At 36.8% G+C, this 26,901-nt stretch overlaps 1 protein-coding gene across 1 annotated transcript; it reads right to left on the reverse strand.

The window, feature by feature from the left end:
* Positions 1 to 3,079: 3,079 nt before the first annotated feature.
* On the reverse strand, positions 3,080 to 4,269 carry LOC113228864 (craniofacial development protein 2-like). Its single transcript, XM_026462284.1, has 2 exons — positions 4,093 to 4,269; positions 3,080 to 3,952 (listed from the first exon to the last, which is right to left on the reverse strand). The coding sequence occupies exons 1-2, from the start codon at positions 4,267 to 4,269 to the stop codon at positions 3,080 to 3,082; spliced, it is 1,050 nt and encodes a 349-aa protein (XP_026318069.1).
* Between the last annotated feature and the right edge of the window lie 22,632 nt (positions 4,270 to 26,901).

Consider the following 26,901-nt stretch of genomic DNA (forward strand, 5'->3'; position numbering starts at 1 on the left):
CTTTATTTATCACATTGTTTTTATAATTGTATTCATATTTATAAAAAGGTACGAGTGTGGTTTGGTAAATATGTGAGTTTAAGGTGAAATAAAAACTTTTTCAGAATTGTTTTTATTTCTTAATATGGAACTCCTTACTAAGTAACGACGACGTAACCACTTGGTAACGGCAAAAGAAAACATCGTGGTGAACCCTGCGTTTCGAAGACGGTACACAAGCTTTGGTAAATGTGTAAAGTTTTCGAGAGAGGCGGACTATGACCGAGGAGGCTAGTGATGATGAGTGTTGGAATTGCTAAAACAGAAATTCAATAAAGTTGAACATTTCATACATTCATAACAAATTTTTAAGGATCGGTTACTGGACAGTGTAAATATAATTCTCTTTTAATTTTTCTAGTACATTTTATTGGACATCACGACACTTTACAACTATGATATTCAAACATTTTTTGTGGAAATAGTCGACTGGTTTATTATTCTTGCTAATATAAATATCGAAATGTTCCCTCATCCGACTTGATACGAGTAGACTCTGTAATATGAGCATTAACGCGTTGGAGTTTTAAAGGATAAAATTGCTGGTGAGGGATATAAGGGGAAAGGAAGGCCAAAGAAAAGATAGATGGATTGTGTGAAAGGTGACATGGATAAGAAAGGTGTGAGTATAAAAATGACGGCTGATAGGGGAGAGTGGAAGAAAAATACATGTTGTGCCGACCCACCTAGCGTGGGATAAGGACAGGAAGAAGAAATTGCTGGTGAAACTACAGGCACATGGATCTTGTCAACTTATGTCTCAGGGTGACGGACACAGTGGGTATGCCCTTTAGATTTTCACGACTTAAAGGTCTGAGCAGCATTGCAATATTATGGGCAGGCGTGTCGCTCACCACAAGACACGTGACTTCTTCGTCCCATGATTTGGTATTATTTACAGCATCGCACAAGTTTATATCACGTATAAAATTCTTTCCAACTCTAGACTCGATTAAAACAATACACAACACTTAAATCCCTAATAATGAGATCGAAACAAAGCGAGATAACATCGTTTAACTATATCAAAGAAAGGTTGTGAGTATCGTAAAACTTTTATTACCCTATTACTGGTTTATAACAAAGAATATCGAGAGGGTACCAAGACGCAATAAAACCGTATACTCTTATTTTGGTGTAAGTCAAAAGAAGTTCAAATTCAAAATATGTTTCTTTCACACCCGACCTAGAAAATAGGAGTTACGAGTTTGAAACCTTTGTCTGCGTATGTCTGGCTGGCTGTGGCATCGTAGCTTCCAATCGAATAGATAGATCTCCAAGCGATCTCGTTCTTCTGGTTGACTTCTTTTGAATCGGTTTTATGGATCGTAATGGATCGTATACCTCTGAATCGACCCACGGAACGGATCGTATACTCCTGAATCGATCTCACAAAAATCGTTTAAAAATTTGAAATAATTAAACACCTTTGTTACATGATTTAATTCATCATCATTACATTAGCCGGAAGACGTCCACAGCTAAACATAGGCCTCCCCCAAAGATTTCCAGATCAGCCGATCGGACGCGACGTGCATCCATCAATTACCCGCTGCCCTTACTAGGTCATCCGTCCATCTAGTAGGGGGCCGTCCCACTGAGAGCCTTCCGGTTCGTGGTCTCCATTGGAGAACCTTTCTGCCCTAACGGCCGTTAGTTCTACGAGATACATGCCCTGCCCACTGCCACTTCAATTTGCTAATCCGTCGAGCTATGTCGGTGACTTTCGTTATTCTACGGATCTCCTCATTTCTGATTCGATCACGTAGAGAAATGCCGAGCATTGCTCGCTCCATCTTCTCCTCTCAAAATTGGCCCTGCCTAATTGGACAGTTTGTCCGAGGCAAACACATTCGTCAACAATTTCTAGAGTGCAGGTTCCCTCTGTTATAGGGGTGGGTACGACATGGACTTTCGACATAAGTTTCGTCTTGTTCATGTTTATTTTTAGACCCAACTGCTGGTATCCTCTATTGAGGTCACCGTGCTCGGGGGCAAGCTCTTCCAGCAATTCTGCTATTACCACGACATCGTCCGTAAATCGAAGGTGAGTGATGTACTCGCCATTGAAGTACCTTGAAGGCATCTTCCAATGGAGTGGTGAACAGTTTCGGAGAAATGATGTCTCCTTGTCGCACCCCTCTTTGCAACAGGATAGGCCTTGTGCACTGGTCCTGGAGTCGAACTGACACCGTGGCGTTTCTGTACAAACACTTCGGTACATCGATAGTCAATGTGGCACCGTTATAGAGACCATAGCACCGCCCAAATCTCGATCAAGAAGCAAAGGCTTTCTCATAGTCTACAAACGCTAAACATAACGGCAGGTTGTACTCCTCGGTCTTCTATATAACCTGCCGCAGCGTGTAGATGTGGTCTATGGTACTGAAGCTCTTTCGGAAACCGGCTTGTTTGGGGTGCTGAAAGTCATCGATTCTGCGCACGAGACGGTTCGTGATAACTCGTGAAAACAGCTTATAAACGAGATGTGTCTGTAACACTTCAATTGGGTGTTATCTCCCTTTTTTAATAAGAGTATCACCACGCATCATAGGTTAAGGTAATCGAGGCATATAGCTAGCTATAAAACCTCTCGATCTCCCCCAGTACCCCTGCTTGAACGTTACAACGCTCCGTCTTCAGCTTTGTAAGCTGACTTTGCTTAATAGACATGTCCCTTGCAAACACTTTGGAGCCCTTATTTCGCTCTATGGTATCTTTAATATTATTTTAACTGCCTCCGTGGCCTAACGGTTACCATGCCGGACTGCCACGCAGAGGTCCCAGGTTCGATTCCCGGGTCGGGAGAAATAGTTGTATGGCCTACAATTATTTCTCTCGTGAGTTTGGATGTAATTTGTGGTTGTCTATGTGTGTGTCCATGGCACCCGCGATACAGGGTTTCCCTAGTGCGGGGCTATGTTGAGTGTCTGCGTTTTTTTTTTATTTGTATCAAAGACCCGTATGTCGTGTCCCATGGACTTCCATTTGTGTCTATTGAGCTATCTGTAGGCATTAGCATTATCGGAGGACTGCAGCGTCATATCGCGTCGATTTGCATTAGCTTGAGAGTATGATCGAAGAGTTTCTGCAGCCAGTCCTTGCGGCAGGTCCTAAAGAATTTTGACCCAACCGTGTGGACAGTCTCCACCAACCTGTTGCTAATCTCGTCCACAGAGACGCAGTCTTGTAGGCAGTCGAAATGATTTTGAAGTTCAAACCGATTTTCGGAGTCATTTATATGGGCACCGCTGGGTCGCAGAGTAGACTTCATCAGTAGTAACCTCACACGTTTGACATCGATATTTAACAAGCCTCTTACCATCCTGTGATCGCTTCCAGTTTTCACCCTATTGATCACCGAAACATTGTTGAGTATTTGCCTCTTGTCGGTCAATATGAAGTCTAGCTCATTCCATGTGACACCATCGGGACTTAACCAGATCCATTTCCTTTGAGGCGGTTTTTGGAAGAAGGAGTTCATCAGAAAGAGTCCCTCCTTTTCCATGAAGTCGGCCTGCCTTTGGCCCTTGCAATTTCGCTTTCCTAAAACCAAATTTCCCCACTCTCGGCTCATAAACCATTCGACAGCTAATTTGGCTTTGAAGTCCTCCATGACAACATTGAAGTGTGTTTGGGAGGGATGTATGGCTTGACTTACGTCCTTATACATAACCTCCTCATCTGGGTGTACCGAGGTCAATGCGTAGACCTGTGTGACCTTCAGAGAGTAGCGCTTGGATACTCTGAGCTTGGATTTGCGTACCTTATACGCAACCCTGCTCGACACACTCCCGATGGATGTAATGTTGCCAATACGGGATTTGTGGACAATAAACTCGATACCACCCTGGGACTGCTGGTCAACTTTTCTGAAGTAGAACAAGTTGCCGGATTTCAGTCCTCCTCCTCTCTACGGACTTCCGACAGCCCCACGATATCCCAGTGCAACTTGTTCACCTCCTATTCCAGCTCGACGACCCTCTCGTCCGATCGCAGCGTGCGTGCGTTATACGTTGCCAGGGCCAGGGTCGGTCGGCGGTCGAATCGCACCCGGAGATTAGAACTCTTGGAGCCAGAGCTTACACGACGTCCATCAGCGCCTCGGTTGCTACTTTCACCGCCGAGCACTTGAGGATACTTTTCTGTGCTACACATACATTGGGGGGTTTTAGACCATTTCCCCGCCACTCTGGTCCAATGCGTATTGGCAGGTCGCCAGAACCTCATCGGTAGAAGCAAGGTATACCGCGTGCAGGTGAGGTTGGCTACTAAGCACCGTAGGTGTTGGGTGGCGCCCCTTACACGTCTAATTGCCACAATAATAATATTGTTTCTTTTTTATTTTAACAGATACCAATCTTTTACATCTAACTAAACTTTTCAATAATAATGTTATATAACTTAAGGTCCAAAGCATTGTCCTCCTCTTTATGTTTCTTTTCTGTACTTAACGAAGTTATTACTAAGATGATTTGAATTATGAAAACGATCTAGACAATTCGATTCGCTTCAATTTTGAATACTGACTTTTACACTAACACTGACGACCAGCTTCAACGACACACTTTTAGACCACGCAATAGATTGCTTCTGGCACGATCTCGGCTACATATACACAGCTCAAGTCTCCACTCGATGTCGGTGAGGATATTCAACGAACGCCCGCCCATTGTTAAAAACGAGGAAAAGTATTCACTGTTTCTAAATAAATTAAAATTACATCTTAGTAATAAATGCTATTACAATTTAAATGAATGCTTTGATGAGAAATAAAAATAATAATATTATAATAAATTTGAATAATAAATAAATATTAATTATAGTTTATAAAGTTATGCTATTGTAATCTAATTAAATTCAATCTTTCAAGTCATTTTCAAGTGACATAATTCTACTCATAATATGACGTATTTCTTTCTTATTACATGACATATTTTATTTTATTTTATATTATTTGTTTTATTTAATTTAAACTTCGGCCTACCTCTGTTGTTATTGTTATCCCTAATAAAGGGCTCATATGTGTAGCATTATTTTAAATTTAAGACATGTATACCATATGAGTGCAATAAATATATTGAGTATTGAGCATTTAGTATATTCGCGAAATAAATCGATTCAGTAAATCGTTAGATCGTATTCAATTGAATCGATCTTCATAAAAATCGAACCGTAATTTGCATTCCTATGTCGATTCCAGGTTCGGTCCTCGGCTGGTCAATGTAGAAAAAGTAACTTTTCTATTTATTGTATCGGGTCTGGGTGTTTGTGGTAACCTAGTTGTTTTCGATTTCCCAAACTTAAGTACCTTAGTTACCTACTTTGGGAATCCACTCGGCCACGGAGATCATCAATAGTCTTAACCTGGTCTGAAACTAGGCAATTTCCTGTACTGTGGGTATGATTGGAAGACTCAAACCAGAGTCAATTTAAAATTGAAAAATCATAATCACAGTACAAACCGCTGATCCACCAAGATGATAAATATAATGGTGCGTGCAAAGGGGCTTTCTAATAATACATTATAAAATCACTCTGGATCCATTTGTTCTGTACAAACATAGACAAAATCAGACGGACGTACGATCACTTTTGTATACTTATTTGTTATTATTGTTTTAGTTCCATTTAGTTATTATTATATATTATATTATTATAGATATTATTGTGATTATTTGATTATTATTTCTTATTATTTCTTAGTAGTTTTTGTATAATTTTAAGAGATATTTCCCTTTATCTTTGTTGATACTTAAATGTGGGTATTGATTTTTTTTTATGATAGCAAGTGACGGGACGAACAAGTCGTGCGCCTGGTGGTAAGCGACACGCCGGTCCATAATAGTTGCAGTGACACTCATAGCTTTAAATCGCAAAAATCTGAGGGGCACTGTCGCTGAGGCCATCACCCTGAGGCATAAGTTGACAAGTCCCATGTGCTGGTAATTTCTTGATTTCTCATTTTAGTGTAATTGTAATTATACAAGTAGTCCGTGAATTTCCCTCATACCCTCCGCACTAAGATAACTGCATCGCGGAAATTACACTCAAACTCACAAAGAAACAAAATACAAATATTTCTCCCGGCCCTGGAATCGAACCTGCCACGGAGGCAGTTACAATACAATGATTATTCGGAGACGATTTACATTTGTTCCTTGTATTTACATTGTAAATATCAGATTTTTTCTTGAACAAGTTCCCCTTCAACATAAATTACATTATCATAAGCGAACAGTGAAAGAATATTAATTTATTTTATACTTATCTCGCAAAGATCTCTGGGGTCCAGTTTCTAAATTGCCCCTAACAGCACGCTTCTACAAACATGTATTCTTTTGGTGTCGGTTGCATTTCCCCAAAGGGAAATACTGTATTGGTAACTGCAAGTTTCTACGTCTGACATTGTCTATTTTGAACGGTAATTTAATGATTTCTATTTTTTTATATCATTGATGATATAGGACATTTTCGAGACAGCGTGTTTATACAAATATATACACACATTAACGTTAACGTAAGTAACGTTTATATTTAATTATTTTTTTTACAACACCAACCCCAACCACACGCCACTCAACAATCCTGTATTAGTAGGAAATTGAAATAATTGAAATTGAAAAGATTACAGCCGACAATTTTTCTTGTCTATGATATTTAATTAAAAGTCTATTAATGAAATTTATTACATTGAATATCAGCGTAAAAATAAACGTGTTCATTTATTCAAAATCGTTCAGTATTTTCATGCAGGTTTCAGTTTATTGAACTTGACTTCTCTGTTTTTGTTTTTGTTTGCAAAATACATTTTATTAATCAAAGAGAATTCAGAATTGAACACGGTATTTGTTTCACTTGTTTACACGGTAATTAATTTTGGTTTCTTATCCAAGAATTGCGTTTATATTTAATGATACATTTTCTTCGTATTTATCAACTGCACGATTACACAATTTAAAGCCGCCTTCACCTTTCCATCATCAGAGAACCAGGATTGCAGCTCTATGTTGTAGATATTCCAAAGATTCGCAGGAAGCTTTACGCTTCCACATTTATATGGCGAACAGCTGTGGGGTAAACTTTCCTCCCTGTGTACTTATTCCCTGAACGCTATAACTTGAGCTTTTTCAAGGCGAGAGTGAATAGGAATTATTATTAAATTAAAGAGCTTCATTGTCAACGTCATCGTCGCTTTGGAGGTGGAGGTCAAATACGCACTTATTTTTTTTTATAAAAAGAAAATCAACATTCTTCATTCGAGTAACCCAGAAGTCATCCATCTACTCAATGTCACCACTGATCAAATAGAACGTGTTCTCGAATAAAGCCATGTCGATAATTTGGTCTTGGTTGACATTCATGTAATTACCATGTCGTGACCGTCGGCAGCGATGAAAGGTGATCTCTAGTCAATATTTAAACGTCTGTTCATATTATGTTTGACAATTTTTATATCATGTTCTTTTGTTTAATCATTATTGTTGGTTTTCGTTTCACCTTTTAACAGATGATAATGGTTCTTTATTTTTGGATCTTAATTGGTACAGGTTTAGTTTCCGGTATGAACCTTTGAGTAGTTTCGAATAACGTACTGAGTTTTGTTTATCAGAGCTTTTATTTTGAAGGTGAATGAAAACACTTTAAAGAAACATGTATAAAGAATGTATACAAAAACGTTAAAGACTCTGATAGGTGAAACGGAGTTCTCAATCCTACCTAACATGGTAAATTAAAAAGTTAAAACGGTTGAATAAAAGATACCCCTGTCTCAGTAATAGTCATATGTTTTTTACCTGTAATTGCACACACGTGGGACCTATCAATTTATGTGTCAGGGTGCCTGGCGCAGTGGCAATGTCCCTCAGATCTTTGCGATTTAAAGTTTTGAGTGATACTGCAACTGCTATCGACAGGTGTGTCGCTTAACACCAGGTGCATGACTTGTTCGTCCTGTTACGTGGTATCATAAGAAATCACCTAAGTGAAGTTAGTGGATTGTTACAGAAACCTATGTCATAACGTCACAGTCTGAGAATTATTTCAGAGACGTCTGGTACAAATAACCTTATAAGTTGCCCCACAAACTCAGGACAACCTGACTCGCCGCGTAAGAAGACTTAGCAATCAGAGACGAGCAAGTTGTTGTTCCACCTCACGATATTACATTCTCTTGTTTTCTTCTTGTAATTGCTTGCCACATGCCACAACGCCGTGAAAGGCTTTTCTTTGTCCTCCATCCAGTGGACAAAACTCTCATTAAAGGCTTTCACTTATATTCCACGACAGAACATGACAACTCTGGGCAACATTCTATCTTTTTGTAGATCTGAAGTGTACGTCCCGTAGTCATTTATTATAATAAAAAACTCTTCATCATCATTGTCTGCGTAATACTATTTTATTCCTGAACACCATTTTTCAATCACGAAAGTGTTCCTTCCATAAATACAACTCTTTCAACTTGTGCCGCAAGTAATTCAACGTTTATAACAGCGTTTCCTTTGAACGCCATCCTTTGTGAGGCCAATTGAATTAAACAAATAAACAGAATACACTTTGGGAACCACTAACAAAACCTTTCAAGTACCTTAAATGGGCCAACTGGACATAAAGAAAATAAATGGGGTTTTTGTTGCTTATTGTGGTTAGTTCAAATGGCGAAATGATGAAACTGCATTTCGTACCCTTGGTATAATAAATCTACACGTAATCTTACGTCTCAATAGCTTTTATCATATGAAAGCCATAAAAATAATACTAACTAACTTACTCCGCTGGCCCAGCGACCCAAAAAGTGTCTTGGCCTCCAAAACGAGATGATGCCGCTTTCTACGATCCTGTGCAGAGATGGGCAAGGGCAATTCGGGCGGATTTAAATCGGGTTAAAACTCATTAACTCCCAAAACCGAGGTATTATTAGGATAGTGTATTGCTGTCTGATCTATTGAATCAATTCGCTTAAAATTTGCATTGAAATTAATCGATATAAACAATCGTTAGATCGCACGACCTTGAATCGATTTTCATAAAAATAGAATCGTACTGTGCTTCCTTAACAGCGAGAATCTACAGGATGATAATTCCATACCTGGGACCGGTCTTCGTCCAGTAGGTCGACCCAGATAGGCTCTCTACACGTTCCGATCCTCTCCCATCCTTTCCAAATGGCCCAACCAGCGAAATAATACGAACTATATGAAAGAATTTATGTATATAGGAGAATTTATAGCTGTTTAAGCATTGACTTACAAATAAATGGACGACAGGTCTAATACAAAAACCACGAAAAAAATGTCCCAAGTCAACCTATTTAAACGTAGTGACATGTAAAGGAATATGAAAAAGCTAAAACGTTGAATTTAAATTGTAATGTCATCGCAGTACTGTCTAATTTTGCTTGCTTCGCTGTCAGTCGAACAAACGAAGACTAAAGCGTGAATGACGCTCTGTATACGATTTTAACGCCCTATAAGTTTGGACACTTTTTAGCGCGGACCCGACGTCCATATAATTGTAAGTCAATGTGTTTAAGCATAAAAATTGTCATTTTAAATATGTGGCCTTATAACACTAAGGGTGCAGTTTGCCTCTATACTTTGTATAACATACAAGCCTATAATGGCGACAAAAATTTATAACTACTATATGGTTATTGACTAATAAAATGTACTATAAAGTGTCCGAATTTTATAAAGATAAATCCCTATATTCATGGTCTAATTTTTGACGTTTATTGACGCCACTGCGCCTGTCACCCTGAGACATTAGTTAACAAATCCTGTACGCCAGTAATTTCCCCGGCACCCTTACTGTTACCATAATACTCACATTACTACTTGGCGGTAGAAAAAGGTTAAGTGGCAGTACTTCTCTGGACGAACTCTTTCACAAGAAGCTCTACTGCTACTAAAACCTTTAGTACTTCAAGAGTAACAAATTAAACAATGTGAATATGTTTTTATTTTACGTACGTTTTTTCCCCAAAAGTTACTGTATTGCGTCACAATGTCGTAAGTATACTATGACTCCGGAGCAATGCTGCTAATTTATTTTCAATTTATTTCTCAGGGACACAGGAGCCCTGTCTGTAAATTGCCCTAACGGCAGTTCTTCCAGAATAAAAATTCTATTAATGTAGGCGGTATTCCCTTAAGCCAAAATGTGATACTCTTAATACACTCAAATTTTAAAATTAGCGTTATATAAAAGTATTTTCATTTTTTTCTGAGCGATTCCGGTCGGCCTATTTTAAGGTTGTCTATTGAAATACGTTACCGGAACGAAGTTAGGGGAGTAACGAACTTTTTTACCGTTTTTCCTGAATTCGCTATTTTATATTTTGTTTACATTCAATATTGTCCAGATTACAAAAACGGCAACATGAACAGGGCGAGGTAATTAAATGAATTTGCATGGCGTTACAAAAGATTTAGTCTGCAAACATCCGATGAATTTTGTTCAAAAACATTTAGAATTATTTTCTATTTTCAGATTAAAATCTATATTATAAAATTTAAATGAAAATTTTACACACGTCACATAATTATATAACGAAAAATCGCTAAATTGGTACAGTCAAGAGCACATCAAGTAAGACACTTTGTACTTTGGAACGCCCTTATCGTAAGCTGCACAAATGTCGACACGTTTAACATGCTGTTGACTGTGTACCTGACGCAGTAGACATAAGAAACAACACGTAAGCCTCTATTATTGACATATTCTAAGACACTATTTAATAGTAATATCTTAAAATGTTTTACTATTTAGTTATTTTTATTTCATTTTTATTTTTCTAAAAATGAAATGTGAATATTTTGAGTTAGGTGCCCTTAACATGGTTCAACACGGCCTATGACGTATTTCAGTTTCATGTGACGTCATGTGGACCATAACAGCAAACGCGCGGTTCTGTGCGCCTGTACTCGAGTCGTAACATCAAGTAGCTCTACTACCAAACACGATGCGCTTTGGAAGGACAAATTAAATGTTCTTTAATCCACGAACGATGTAAAGCAACAAAAAACCAAAGGGCATAACGAACGCCTCGCCGCTTCAAGGGAAGTGTCATTAACAATAGCAAACGTAGACACCACACTAGTTACGCCACTAACTTTATTCTGATTTATTTAAACTAATAGTAGGTAGATTCTCAGAGAGACCTTTACCTGGAGTGTAAATAAGTCAGTGTGTGCTCTCCGTTCATTCTAACGCGACGGGTGGTGGGCGTAATGTGTGCAGTAATAAAAATATTAACTAAGCTTTGGTTGGTTGTAAACCCATGGCATATCTCATGCCTGATTAAACGTTAATTACTACAGTAAACCTTACGGAACAAAGACCAACAACATCAATTATGTAAAAATTAAAACAGAACAACAGTGAACAGAATAATTACGGATACCCAAGTTGACAATAGCAAGAATAAACGGGCGTAAGAGAAGCGAATGAAGAATGGTAAAGTGGTATGGTCAAAAGCATAGATGATGGAAGACCATAGCTTTTGTCTTCTCCAGTGGAAGGTAGGCGTGACAGTAACAAAATAAGTATAGTTCACTATGCCTACCCAAGTATCAGGCATACAGACATATCGAAGGTATATAAAGTACTTACTAAAGTTAGTTAAGGCAGGCAGCATATGAAGCTAAACATTGAAGAATTTTATTTCGTTGATTGGCCTCCAGACTTAATATACATCGTAGACAAATTTATGATATAAAATATAAATGGTAGTGTGTTGGGCACAGTACAAAAATGTATGAAAATAAATGCAGCAGAAATGTTATAATATAACACAGTCTAGTATATTATTTTAAGGACAGAGTGCAGAACAATGCAGTAAGAGCGCGTCGCAATGTAAATAATGAAAAATGCTACAAATGATTGATAATGTAGAAAGGATGGATGTTAGTAGATTGACCGCACAAATTTATAGAGCGAATGTGAATCAAAATATGGGGAGAGGTAGAACTCGACGTACATATCTCGATCAGATTGGGGTTACCATGTCACATTACCAACAATAAACGACCATTTATGAGGATACAGAAAAGAGTGGAGGAGAAAAGTGGTTTCGAGTGGAGAAATGCGAACACGCTACACTTCATCAGCAGGTGTTCGTTCGATTGTCATATAAACTAAATAAATGAGACGTGTAATAAAACTTGTAAACAAAAAACTATGAACGGCTGGAAATGTTACCAAAACTTGCAAAAATTAACAAATCACGAAGTGGTAGAAACAACCATCAAAAAAACATCAACCGCACAAAAAAGTGAGGAAGCAAAATAGAATTGAATTAAATAAGACCCTCTGCGACACGCTTTTGCTGATATAATCACGAAAAATACAAGCAAAGTCATAACTAATTTAAACTTAATTCAAACTTAATTCGGTTATCTTTCCTTTGTTCAAGAAAGTTTGGAAGTTGTATGGAGGTTTTGGTGTGAGATGCTGTTATAAAAGAATAATTCTGTATTCTTTTGATATATCGTTATTTGAATTGATGTTGATTTAGGTTGAGATGGTAGATTTATCAATTTTGATTATGTTACAGAACCTCTAATGGATATGTTACTTGGACAAAGTGTTTTCTCAGAAGCCTGGGAAGATGCAGACAAGACAATAACTTTTTGCAATTTTCAATAAGTTATCTGTACCAGTATCAATAGCCACCTTCGTGGCCCTGCAATTAGTACTCGGGGCGCTTGACAAAGAGGTACCAGATTTTGTTCGAGACGATCAATTATTTGGGAAACTAACTTTTGTATGTTTGTCCCAGTCTGAGTGTTTACAGAGTTACTATTGGTCTCTAGAAAATTTGATAGTTTGAAACCAACCAAATCCAACACCCATCTGTGACACTGATTGTTTCCTAAATCAATCCCTATCTTTTAAATCGGCACACAAAACTTTTCCATTTTCATAGACAGATACTTCGAAGGCCGAATGATTATCGCCCTTGCATCGCGCTTCAGTAAGCTTAAAACAAAGGAAAGATTTTTATAAAGCTTATAATGGAATTACGTAAGGAAAGTTTACTTAGCTCAGTCTTCAGAGTCTTAACACCGTAAAGGCCAAAGACAGTAAAGAATCTAATAAAAAATGAGAACAAAAATAAAACAGCATTTCAAAATTATGCGTTCTGTTTATTTAATACCACAGAGTTGTATGTACGTCACCTGTGTTTACATAAAATGTCTTCCGTAGATTTTTTTCTTAATGAACATGTAAGGACGTGTTAAAGATAATATTATAATGCCTCAACTCATATACGTTTTATAACTTCATATAACTATTAGCACTTCATCAAAATTAAGAATTACTTATTATGTCCCAACTAACCGAGACGCCTTTGTTTTCAAGATGGCGTTCTGTTTATTTTTTAAACAGGGCATACTCGTCCTGCGGTCAAAATAAACAAAAGACGGCGAACAAAGACACTCAGCCCCCAGAGAGGCATTATAGGAGAGGGTAATAAAGAATTTAAACGAAGAAAAAACAGCCAATATTGTTTAGAGATGGGATATTCAAATGAACGGGTATATTTTAGCAACTTGTGTTTTTTTCCTTAACACTTCTTCGCTTTGAAAGGAGGCGTGACATACGCAAGATGTTGTTAGGCTCGGGTAATATATCTTAGGTAGCAGCATTAAAGAAGCTGTTTTTACAGAAACAGAAAAGATTCAGTCTTTCCAAGATTTATACGATGGTAGGTAGCATTTTACATATGCTTAATGTTTTGCTTCCTTGTTATCTCTCAAGCTTTAGGGTCAGGAGTAAAAGGAACGCCGGGGGAACAGGGACTTGAAGCCTTAACTCATAACCTAGAGTTTATTTATTTATTTATTAGGCACACCAGCAGTTGCTACAATATTTCATGCAGATATTAACACATTTAAAAAACTTAGTCTAATTGCGTAACTAATTAATTTAATACTACAGTCGCTCAATAGATAAGACAAACAAATGAGGTTAAATGATTTTGAAGATATATCGCAAATCCAAAAGGCGGAAAAAACAAATCTGACTATTGTGAAATTTGGGAACACGAGGTATATATACATTATTACTTTTATAAGAAATACGGTGTACTGTTTTTCTTACCCCATCTTTTGGAGCAAGAGATACGTTACCTATTTGCAGATTTTCAGGCAAATACATCGTAATTATTGAATTTAGCGTAGTGATTGTTAAGACATGTAAAGCTGATAAACAAAAGCAAGTTTAGTGTACTTCAAAAGTTTATAAAACTTGACCTGTTTTTCCGAGAGCTCAAAATATTAGATTCAAAATAAAGCATGTCTCTCTTACCCTAGGCCTTAAATTACATTTTTCATATCATTATGGCGCAGCAGGATTTTTATAGTTCACGCTGAGCCGAAGTTTCCATCACCATATACTTGTAGTATCAAGTTTTTTTTTTCAAATAAATTAACATAACTTATTCAGTTTTGAAACCCACTTTATGCGTAATCTGTAGGGTATAAATGTAATTTCCTGAACCCTGGTACACTCAGGTACGCTTCCGTAGTACACATAAAAAAATGGAATTTCCGTCACAGTAGTGTATATAATATAATGTGTAATATATTTACTGACAGTTTCGTAAAAGGAAAGGGTCAATGCTGTATTATTTGGTGAAATAAATTGGATGTGCCGCAACGGTGCCAACCATAAAGAAAATCTGGAACGCACACAATGTGTTGTCATTTTTGTGTATTTCCAGAGAGAGACCTTACTAGGAAACACGTTTCTTAACATTTTGCATGCAATATTATCAAGAAATTTTGCGGATTTCCTATTCACAGGTATAAAAGTGCCAAAAATAATATAATAACTTCAAAAATTGCTGCAAGATATCATTTTGCCTGCTCCTTCATTTAGCTAATCTCCGAGATACAATTTAGAAGTAGTAAACGCCGAAAAAATTAAAAATTCAATACCCAATATGAAACTCGTTAATCCTAAGGTGTAAAACCAGTGGACAGACCACCTTTCAAAAGAAAAACGAGTAAACAAAACTTTGTGTTAATAAAGTATAAACACTATAATTAAATGAGATTCTCGTAATATGATGAGATACCATCGCGGTTTAATTGTTGCTCTATGCTGTGAAAACATACGGAGTGTCATTTGAGACTTAGACAACGATAAAATAATTATGAAGCTTTTAAAAGAGTAAAAGAACGATGAGTTAAAACATTGTTTAGACGAAAAGTTGCAAAGTATTCATATAAATATTCAAGGCCTCTAATCAAGCAAGCTAAGCAATACCATAATGGAGTAAGGCTTTCGAGTACCTTTCTGCATGAAGTCCATAAGCTTGAAGTATATTAGTCAATGCATGTATTTTAAGAAATTCACTATATATTTTACACCTAAATACTATGAACCAGCTTTCAAAACCATTCTGCATATATTATACCAAAGATTGAATTATTTTTGCATGTAACATCATCCGTCAACTGTAACCACAAGACCTGTAAAGGGTCCGAAACGTAAGTTGATTTAAAGAAAATACATGTTAGATACGAAAAAAATGGTTTTAAATTCCAACGTTACCCTTATTTTTAATATTGTCTATATACCTTCGACGCCTCTACATGCGTATTACTTGGGTCAGCACAATGAACCATACTCATTCTGATAGCGTCAACTTTTATACAGCCTGTGTTTCTGCAATTAATGAATGAGTGAAACCCTTGTGGTCACATGAAGCGCAACCGCACCAAATTCTAGCCTCTGATTATTCACCTAACGCGTGTAGTCACGATTACGAATCGGCTCGTCCCGCCCGATTAGAATCGCCCCAACCGAACATCGATTAAACAACGAATTAACCCAAGTGCGATGCGATAAATTTTATTGGACATTCATTGAGCCTTTTTTTGCTCGAACCGTATGATCGTTTGTTTTGATTTCGAGAGGGATTTATTCATGAGAGCTCGTTTTATCATCTGATAAGCTTGGAATTAGATGTTGTACTTGCTTTTTGCTATTGATCCTGAGATACGGCGGATGACTATACCAGCTTCTATTATGGCCTTGTTTGGTGTGTTTTACACAAAGTTTATTCTGCCTCAATCCATAGCACCAAACCACCGGATTCGACCACAAATCAACGCTTTGATACCAAAGCACAGAATTTTTTTCACAGATATTGTAGCAGTAACCAGCGTGCCAAAAGCAAAGAAGTGGTGAAATAGTGTAAGATAGCATGAGGACGCACTTATTAAATCTGTATAAATAAGTTTCTCTAACCACAGTACAATCAGTCATCTACCAACTGACTACTCATTCATTTTTATCTTATATTACCACGGTGACCTTCATTTGCACTATGGTGTAGTTACTTGAGTCAATGATCTAAATGCAATTTCATATTGCTTTAACTTTGATTCAGTTTGGCTATTTGAAAATCCTTCGCTAAATTTTTACCATCCCGGTTCCCAACACGAGGCAATTTAAAAAAGAACTTCAACATTTCAAACTCAGAAATTCTAAATTGCCACACTTTCTTAAATGCAACGCAAGTTTTCTATTCCCCGCTTGGTATCGTTTCCGGGCGATTTCGAATATCTTTATCCAATTTATATGTTGCTGAAACCGACAGTAAATTCTTATTTATTGGCATATCCCGTTCTTATGGCTGGTAGCGGCTATCATCCTTTGGTTATTGATATTTACTGTTTCGTATGAGAAGTTATGTTAAAAAGGCTTTTCATGAATTTCTGGAATGTTCGATCATTGATGTTTATCTATCTACTTTATTTTATAAGGATGATAGGATCATGAAGTTGTAAATACCTGATAATTGATCTAGTACATAAAAGTAAAGGAAATTGCTACAATCATCTTTGCTACATTCCTGCGTGGCAAAGGTGATTATAGATTACATCTACAGTACGTTTGCCTTGACGTGGCCGCCACTCTAGAACAAGTTTACTCCGACGACCATCAGTTCTCCAGTAGACAAGTCCAGCCAACTGCAACTTAAGCTTACTGGTTTAGCGAGCTATGGCGGTCACTTTAGTTCTCCATCGTACGACTTCATTGGGAATTCAGTCCATCATGAAACACCAATCCAAGCTCGCTCTATCGCACGCTGCGAAACTTTAAATTTGTAAGGCTTGTTGTTGATATCTACGTCTCGGCTCCGTATGACATAACTAGTATGTTCTACAGTCATGTGAAAAAATACACAGTCAAATTAGTATACATAGTCTGATCTTCAAAACGTGACAGCTGTTTACAAATCTACGTCGCCAAATCAAGCTTGTAGATAAGATGTCGTGTCGGATCCGTCCCGCGTTCGTGTCGCATACTCAAAATGCATAACCCGAAACATACTCCATGTAAATAAAGACATGCGCCCACTATTTTATTGCCCAAATCCCAAGATGGGTGTAAAAATGTAACGGTGCTCCTCAACTGGTGAAATATCTGCGCCCCTTTACGCCCAAAGGGTATGGATCGAGATACAACGTCAAGCGACGAAAGTTGGGAAACCAGAAAGTATACTGAAAAAATAAAAGGATTCTAATCAAGTTTTGTTTGGCCAATTCTCAAATAAATAGATCAAAACGATTGAGAGCTAATGACGAAACAATTAAATTATAAACCTACGTGGAGAAACATAGCACCCTCGAAATTAAAGTGAAATTAGAATACTAATTATTCAGAAACTGGCCAAATAGATTAAAACAAAATAACGTACGTGGCATCAGACGTATGTGCCAAATAGGACTCCATTTTAAGTCATGTGATAAAATTATCTACCTATTTATTTGTTTTCTTACGTAGGTTATTTTTTTATCACTTTGCTTTTTTTATTCAGAGGACGGTATAATATTTTAGGGTGTGTTTCAAATGTAACATGGAGAAAAGCAACAAAAAATAGAGGTAATTTTATGTGAAAAAGTTGAATGAAAAAAAAAACAATTAATAATTATGACAATGTTAGATAAGAATGTCCGTAGGCTAAGCATGCTGTAGTAGATACTTTTCCAACCATGTAGCGTATTAAACAAATTTCAGAGATATAAGAAAGGTAGAACGGTGGTAGATTAGTTGAAGAACGGTTGCTTCCCAATTAAAAGGCGACGGTTTCAATCCTTATGACCTTAATTTCTAAGGTACATATGTTTGTAAATATTCAGTAGCAATGCCTCCCGGTAATGGTAATGGAAAAGATCGTGATGAAATCTGCCACGTCGAAGAACGATCATAAATCTTGGAAAAAGTGTGAAGATACCCGTCAAGTATTGCAGCGTGGTGGACCGTGGGATACGTAGTGGATTGACAATGATGATGATGATCGTTAAAAGATAGATTTGACGTCGACGATGCCAGTATACCAATACTGGCATCGTCGACGTCAAATCTTACACGGCAGAAAAAGAATTGTAATATAGCTAGAAATATAAAAAATACTCGCTATGACTAACCCTGCATCCCAAAAGTCACCTGTCGTCTGACGATATAACGCAATCGTAAAACTATCTGTTTTATTGCAAAACTCGAATTTTTTACTGTTTCCCCGTGTAACATGAGCTGAAAGCTCAGAAGGTTGTGGGCGACAATAAAATTCAAAATTGCCGCGTTTGGCATTGAGTGTGGTTTTGTTTTGTCATATCGAACAATTTGACGATATTTGGCAAATGTAGAGGAACTGTGATAAAAAGTTTAATAAACTTCGTCTCCTCTAAGGTTCAAGTCATAGTTTGTCATGATGGCGTAATGTGAGTTGTGGCTTTAACATGTTTTCTAAGACTGTGAATCTTCTTGGTTGTTATCACGATATAAGCCTTCACCGTTACCTAAAGGTGACCTACTTAACATTCACAGATATACGTAACTTAGACATTGAGGTCATAGGTACTGACCGCCACTGAGCTTCATCTATCTAGCTATCATCGCTTTTATTGTTCTTTAATATCACTTATCTTTTTCTTCTTCTTAGAGTGTCGATTCTGACGCTTTTATTTGTGAGGACCAGTAATTAGCGATTAACACACCATTATAAGCGGCGTTGTACAGGACCTCGTGTATGTAGTTATAAGGGCCCACAGTGCACGACCAATATCTACTGATTTAATGGTATTGGAAAAGAAATGATACAGGAATTTGCAGTTTTAACGAAAACTTTCAGTAAGAATCGACAAAGTTCTGGAGTAAGTCAGGCAGACTTACACCTTGTCCACTCCACATAAAAGATATAACTAATATACCTTCCTTCAATGCTGAAATTCTCTGACTGTGGTAACGGATGATACTTACCTGAAAAAAAAAAGGGTTAATTAATTTAATGCAACATTGACAATATAAAAGCGACAGGAATCTAAATTATCACAACGGAAACGTTACTAATGCATGTTCAATCAGATTTCCATTCCCACTTATTTGTTGATATTTGTTAGATCCAACTAAAATCCAAAAGCAAATTTCAATTATTTAAACATAGTCGTTTTGGGAATTTGCAATTTGTGCAATATATCGTGCAACAAAGTTTGATGGATGTTTAATAACGCGTCTTTGTTGACCAACATGCGGGTTGATTTGATTTAATTCATCTCTTTTTATGGTTTTAATGGAAAACTGTAATTTAACAAGTTCATAACAAATTCCTATAATTAATAAACAATATAAATATATTGAAACTTGACACGAGTATCATATAGTATAAACTTAATATGATATAGTTTATTATACCACACATAGAAGACAATCGTGCACTCATATACACTTATACATTTACATAGACCCAATACATCAGTCATATAAATCAGTCTATTTTTAGTTTGTAAAGGTAAATAAAAAATAAAACACACGGTAATGTAATAAGTTAAAGTTATGGTAGTTTTAACACTAGATTTAGAAGACGTAATATTCAAATTAAGAGCAAAATGTAACTATCAAAAGCGGTGGCACCTAACACAGGCCCTGTCAAATCTAAACTTAAACATCAGCCCATGAGTTAAGTTATGTGTAATTAACAAATAAAACATTTATTACTTATTTATTATTCCTAAGAACCCTGTTTAACTCACATGCCAAAAACAGACTGACGATTTCATAATAAGGGATAACTTTGAAAAACAGATATCCTAACAGTTTTAAATAGCAAATCGACAAATAAAAGGACATTTTGACAACTAACCGCTCACGCAATACATGCAGCCGTGGACGCATACCACACCTAGATGTGCCGGTGATGATTTTGTACCGATTTATCGGATATCAAAGTTATAACAGGTAAAAGAACTAACACTAATTGCTATTTCGATAACTACTCTAGCAAACCATAAAGTTTTTAATGCCTGGGTCTATCATTTAAAAAAAATAAACAACTTCAAAAATACGTCACGACAATCGTGTGTGTTATTGTTTGGGCTGGTGATTTCGGTGTTTATTTATTGAAAACATACCGTAACTAGCGTTTTTTAAGTTTACCCTGAATATAAATGTTTATAAACTATACTTTAAGGAGTAATTTCATGGTAAACGTTAGAACCACTCAAACGGAATATTATCATATTTACCCAAGTACACCAAAAATTTCATTAGTGCTTTTTAAGTGCAGGATTTGCGGTGTATTACTGCATTTTATTTGAGATGTTTTTGTTGTAGTACGGAGGGTATTTATTTAGCAATGCAGAATAATAATTTTTATTTATAAAAAATTGTCTTTAAACTGAATCCTTTTCTAATTTGCGAAACCAAATAGCCTCAATTTTGCGGTAGGAGGAGCGCATCGCCTGAGCGGCTAAGATAGAACCTACAACGATTAACAATGTTACCTCTGACAGCTCACTAGACTCAGCTGTCTTTATACCGTTGAAACTGGGAGTTTCCCGGCAGATCCCATGACATCACTCTTATCCGCACTGTCTACGACTCAGTCGTTATAAATCTCTTGCGACTTTCCACTGAGCTGCTAGTGGGCCCGCAATAGTTCAAGTTGGGTACCCCAGTGCTAATACGACAGAATGCATCCTGACAAATTGTAGGATTTTGGGCGACTTCGTAAAATGTACACGTTTATCATCAAAATTGTATTTTGGTAAATGAAAACATAACATTTGCGGTATCAATTTGTCTAGATTAATATTTTCATCATTGAGGTTAAAGGCGAGTTCTCTTTGTGACATGAAACACCTGTACATGTACTAAGCCAAATCTGTGAATTCTTTACATCATTGAACGATGACTCATTATAATCATTGAGTACTTCCTTCGTCTTTCAAGGATTGCGAACATTTTTCTACATTCAGATTTCAATATAATATTTTTATTTACGATTACCAACCGGTGTTGCTAATAAATATTCCCAATTACATAACTTAGAAATTAAGGTCGGTTCGAATCCCTGTGTGCATGCCGTCACACAGGGGCTCGAACAGTCTATATTTGAATTATGGAACAACCGTTCTCCCGGTGGATCTTTCTGTCATGATTATGTTCCTAGAGTGTCCATATACGGCCAATGATTACAACATATCTACCTTTACCTGAATATATGCCAAGCACTATAAAATCTTGTGGTTACCCTAGCTTTGAAGCTTTTTTGTCGGAATGTATATCGTAACGTTTTAGCTGACCTGTGAATTTAAATATTCGATAAAAAAAAAATCCAATCAAATTGTGGTTTGCATTTCTATCGGATAACGTTGACAGTTTTGTTTTAGCGGGAAACAAACCTTTGTTTATGGAAGTGGATTTTAGCATTGCGTTTTAACATAGAAATGGACGGACAGTCGGTACGGAATTAACGAAAGCAAGGTTTTGAATATGAAAAACATATGTTATATAATATTGAAGTTAGTAAAAATAAGATTTAATAATGATATTAATAACAATTTACTTATTTCGGACAAATATCCGTATTATATTAGTTAAGTAATCCTTATAAACTATATTAGTAAAACTCACTAACAGTAAACTAAGGACAGTTTTAACACACTTGACATGTTCAGCTTTCCATTAACACAGTATTGGCCTCGCACCCTACGCATCAGAGACGCACCCGCTTCCGCAGTATGGCGCTGGAGTCGTCCACTCGCGCCTTAACAAACATTCCCTATGAGGTACAGCAGCGCGGCAACCATTCTAAGAGCGTCGTTATAATGGATGCGCAGGGCGTGATACGCTTTCTGTATGTACTTGGCTCAGAAGCTGCACATGTAGAAGAATTGGCAAAACGGTTTACAAAGCGTGAGCTTTAGGTACTAGTACACCGTCAAACCTGCGGGCCAACACATTGCACCTTTACAGCCAATGCCCAGCACTCCCTATCAATCCATGTCATCGGAAAAATTCTCAGACTCAATACCCTAGGTGCTTAAACTGCGAAACCCTACGTATTGGCACGACGCATAAGACATCGAAGTAGTTATTAGTAACATGATAATGACCTTGCTATGAACAAATCTATGATTTTAAACTATTTTTTTTCGGATCTGCTCTATAAAGGCCAGTCAGCCATGACCATGCGACCTGTAAAGGTCTCGAAACGTTAGTTTGTTTGAAAAATGGATCCGAAAACAATCGTTTTATTTCCTCGTTAGGACTTTGTCATTTGCGTTGAATATGTGCATAAAAATCAAACTTTTTAAATACATAGATTGTACACGTTTAGAGAACCTCTTTTTATGTATTCCTTTTGTCGATGAAGTTTGAAAAAAATACTTATTTTAATAAGCAAACTATACTTGAAATCAGTTGACTAAATGATTAAATTTATTTCGAGTTTAATTTTATTCAATACTAAAAATTATCAATTCCGAACTCATCTCAGTCATGAACGTTTAAAGCGCCACTAAAATGTTGTACCAGACTCGTAGAAAATCGAGTCGAATCAGATCGTAGACAGTTTGAGGTGTTCAACAGTTTCATTTGCCTTGCATTTTCCTAAATTTGCTCTGGAAAAGCAGTTAATTGCTTTCATTCGGACAGATATCGGTTTAAACCACTGACACAGTGACCGCAAAGGAAATCATTCTGATATAGTGCATCCATTAAGTCGCTGTTCCAGTTACGTCATCAGTAATATTTTTGAGTTGTTTAACAGAAAAGGAAAATTCAAAGAAGTCACATACATTTGAGGAGCATACAGATACAAAGAATACGATAATGTTATCAAAGCTAAAGCTCAGTGGGTTGTATTTCAAGTATTGAAGCCAAATCACAAATAATTTAGAGACTATCTTAGTAAATTTGATCACTCTTAACATTCTTTGGTTTCCAGATTTTTAAAAACCGTATATATATTCATACGTCGTCTCACATTCGACTAGGCAGAGGCAAAGAACCTACACCCACCACGCTGCTGGTACATCTCTTTCGTCTTCTCCGTCTTTTAATATACGACGTTTAGCCTTGGTACACTTGACCTGTTCTTTTTCACCTTTGCCTCCACATTTTTTGATCCATACAGGACATCTATCTAAGAAATCAGAAAAGATACGAAAGAAATATAACCATGAAAGTGATATATAATATTTTACCAATGTCCCAAATTAATCGCATGAATTGACAATGTGGTTACCCAAACAGCCGACTGGGTTGTGGTTACTAGGTTATCCGGGTAGAACCGGAGATTAGCTGACGTTAAACATAATATTACAAGCACTTTAGCTTAATAAGATAATGTAAAAAGGAACGTAGTTATTTGTAAATTATGGAAAAAATTCAAGGGCTTGATTGGAAATGTAATCTGTAGTCACCAGCCCGTAATGAGCTAGTATAATAATACGCAATTCATACAATGGGATATTGATCTTTTGCAAAACAAATATCTAAGTAAAATGTTTAATCCGTTTACTAAACGTCTGTTGTATCCTTCATATGACTGTCAATCCTTAAATTCTAGATAATTATCTATCTATATAAACTTCACTAATTTATGCTTTAGTTTGTAGTTAAGTCATAAAAAATCCTTTTCTTAGTTAGATTTCATGAAATTATGATACAATTCGAAAAGTCACGACTGTAAATTTTACCTAGAGACATTAAAATGACAATGTGGTTAGCCCAACAGGCAGACTCGGGATGTGGTCGTCCGGTCATCCGGATCGAAACCGGACATTGGACCGGACAACAATAAATCGTTCGTTTGGTTACGTTTTATTATGTTAAATTAAAGGAAAATCATAGTGTTCCTCATTTGATAACACTATATTAAGGTCCTTTTTTAAAATATATTTCAAACGCAAGATCGATATTAAAATCTTACTTAAAGTAACTGTCTTTTGTTAATAAAATATCACTTGAGGGCACATCAACTGCTCATTCCGGTCAGTATCAAACCAATGCTAATACTGAGTCTAAAGCACAAATGCACCCAAAAAGTTTCCTTAATAAGGTGATGCGATGCTTCTCTACGCGATCTCGATCTTGCGTGGAGTATTGCAGCCACCTGTGGTATGGCTCAGCGAAATATTAAATAGATGCTCTTGACTGGATTCAACGCAGAGCTAAGAGACTTATTAGCGACGATAAGCTCGAGCTTCATAGTTTTGCACACCGACACAAAATTGTTTGTCGGTTTTCTGCAGAATATTACTTCGGTAAGTCGGAATGAGCTCATCAGCTCATAGATTAGACTTCATTTGAGTATTTTAAAAGTTTCCGCAGATAAATAATTCATTCAGTCCTTAAGCTGCAAAGAAGTCTTCATCAATACAGTGCAGTATGGTATCAAAAATACCAATGCCAGTCTGATAATATTAAAAATGTTGAATGATTTAGAGATCAAAATGATATCGTAGTTAATAATCACAAAACACTGGAATTTGAAGCGCAATTACCTGCTCTATAGAAGATCCCTATGTAGCCATAGAAAGTGCAATCAGGCCCGCAACATGGCAATAAAAAGGACACCGAAATTTGGAACTTTTTGTTAAAATTGGCTCAACATAGTTATTAACAACCAAAACCGCAATAACAAAAATCGGGATAGTGATGAAGTATATAGCGTAGTTTTCCTTCAAAATACTTTTTTACGAGAACAGATTTTGGAACTTACAGCATTTGGTACACTTAATATTAATGGATCAATATATTAACATTAAAACTCATAGAAATTCTGAATTTTACATATTTACGTACATATAATGACAATGACATTAACAGTAAACCAGTTACACTAGGTATTCGCATGTATTCATATCAAAGCAAAGGTAGACAAGTAACTGGAATGGATCTGTCGTCCAATCTGAACTTCGGCGGATACATTGAATCGATGGCCAAAAATGCAACCAGGAAGCTTGGCATCCTTTCCGAGGTGGGTACCTTCACACCGGGACAGTTGCTTCAGCTGTACCAAGCACAAGTCCGGTCGTGTATGGAGTACTGCTGTGACTTATGGGATGGCTCAACTAAATAGCAACTGCCCAGCTTGAATTCAACCGACAAGCGAGCCAAAAGGCTTATGGGTGACTCGGAATTAATTGAGGCGAAGCTGCAGAGCCTTGAACTAAGCCAAAAAGTTGCCTGCTTGTCGGTATTCTACAGGATATATCACGGAGAGTGGGCGATGGAATTGATTAATTTGATTCCGCTGCTTAATTGCTAAAGCAATATATATGTCAATTATTTGTATATAAACCATACAAACAGCATTCAAAGTAATTCAGTTCACTTGGAGTTAATAAACCAATAACTAGTCGCTAACACTTGATTTCCTTCGTCTGCGACCCTTTACGCCGCCTTCCCCTTTCCATCATCGGGGGACTACACGTAGGCTGGGGTTCCACCCCTATGTTGTGGATATTCCCAAGATTCGCACAAATCGTTTCGCGTCCACATTTATATGGCGACCGGCTAGAGAGTGGAATTCCCTACCTGCGCACGTATTCCCAAACGCTATAACTTGGACCTTTTCAAGGTGAGAGTGAATAGGCATTATTTAGGTGCGCATGCTACATCGTCGACCTAATCATTGCTTTCTATAAAGTGGCATGGAGGACAAATGCGCACTTATTTTTGTTAAAAAAAATTTTTGGTACATTACAAATGAAATGTACAAGAATAATCAATACTAGAATGACGTCATGAAAGATAATTCACTCAATATAACAAAATATTGAAAGATTTTTGTCGTTTTGTCGAATTCTTTATGAAAGAGTTAAAGTTAAAGAGAAAGGAAGTATTGCTCCCATATCTATACTACGTTCTAGGTTTGAAGGATAAGGGTATTGGTGAAATTACTATATATACATATATATAATATTTTTTTGTATTTTTTTAATTTCAATGTGTTTTACCACTGTGATATTCATTTAAGGTATTGAAAGCCTAAAAAGCCCAGTACCAATATCTGTAATAATCACATAGAAGAATTTCGTCAAAGTCCTAACTCGACCTGTAGCTTAGTTGGCAGAGCAACGCTACGGTACAGCGTTATTCCACTTTCAAGTCCTGTCGGGTTGAAGGAATTTTTCTTTGTGTACGACCTTTGTATTAATACTTAAAACACATAGGATTTGTCAAATTTATATCTCAGGGTGATGGCGCAGTGGCAGTGGGCTTCTAATCTTTACGATTTAAAGCTCTAAGTAGCGCTGCGACTGTTTTGGGTAGAAGTGTACGTAGATAGAGGAGATAACACGTTTATTCAGCACAAATACAAACAGAAACAAAACATTTACAATCACTTCACAGAGTATAACATAGAAGCACATAGAACATTCATTATTTAAGTATTCTATACATATAACTGAACACAACACACCACATTATAGAAATATTTATGTAATTTATTTAAGTTTACTCGTATATTCGCGACACACACGTCCGGTACTCACTGGGTTTTAGGGCCCACTGAAAATCAGCGTCACAGCCTTTCCTCGGTGGTGA

This window comes from Hyposmocoma kahamanoa, unplaced genomic scaffold, assembly GCF_003589595.1.
Source record: "Hyposmocoma kahamanoa isolate Upper Pololo Valley unplaced genomic scaffold, ASM358959v1 245, whole genome shotgun sequence".
Lineage (NCBI taxonomy): Eukaryota > Metazoa > Arthropoda > Insecta > Lepidoptera > Cosmopterigidae > Hyposmocoma > Hyposmocoma kahamanoa.

Excerpts from the sequence above, each read along its gene's own strand:
- LOC113228864 (XM_026462284.1), bottom strand. The coding sequence starts at position 4,269 with ATGAGGTTCTGGCGACCTGCCAATACGCATTGGACCAGAGTGGCGGGG. Across the intron at positions 3,953-4,092 it reads CCAAGAGTTCTAATCTCCGG|AGAGGAGGAGGACTGAAATC; the intron begins GTGCGATTCGAC and ends GGAAGTCCGTAG.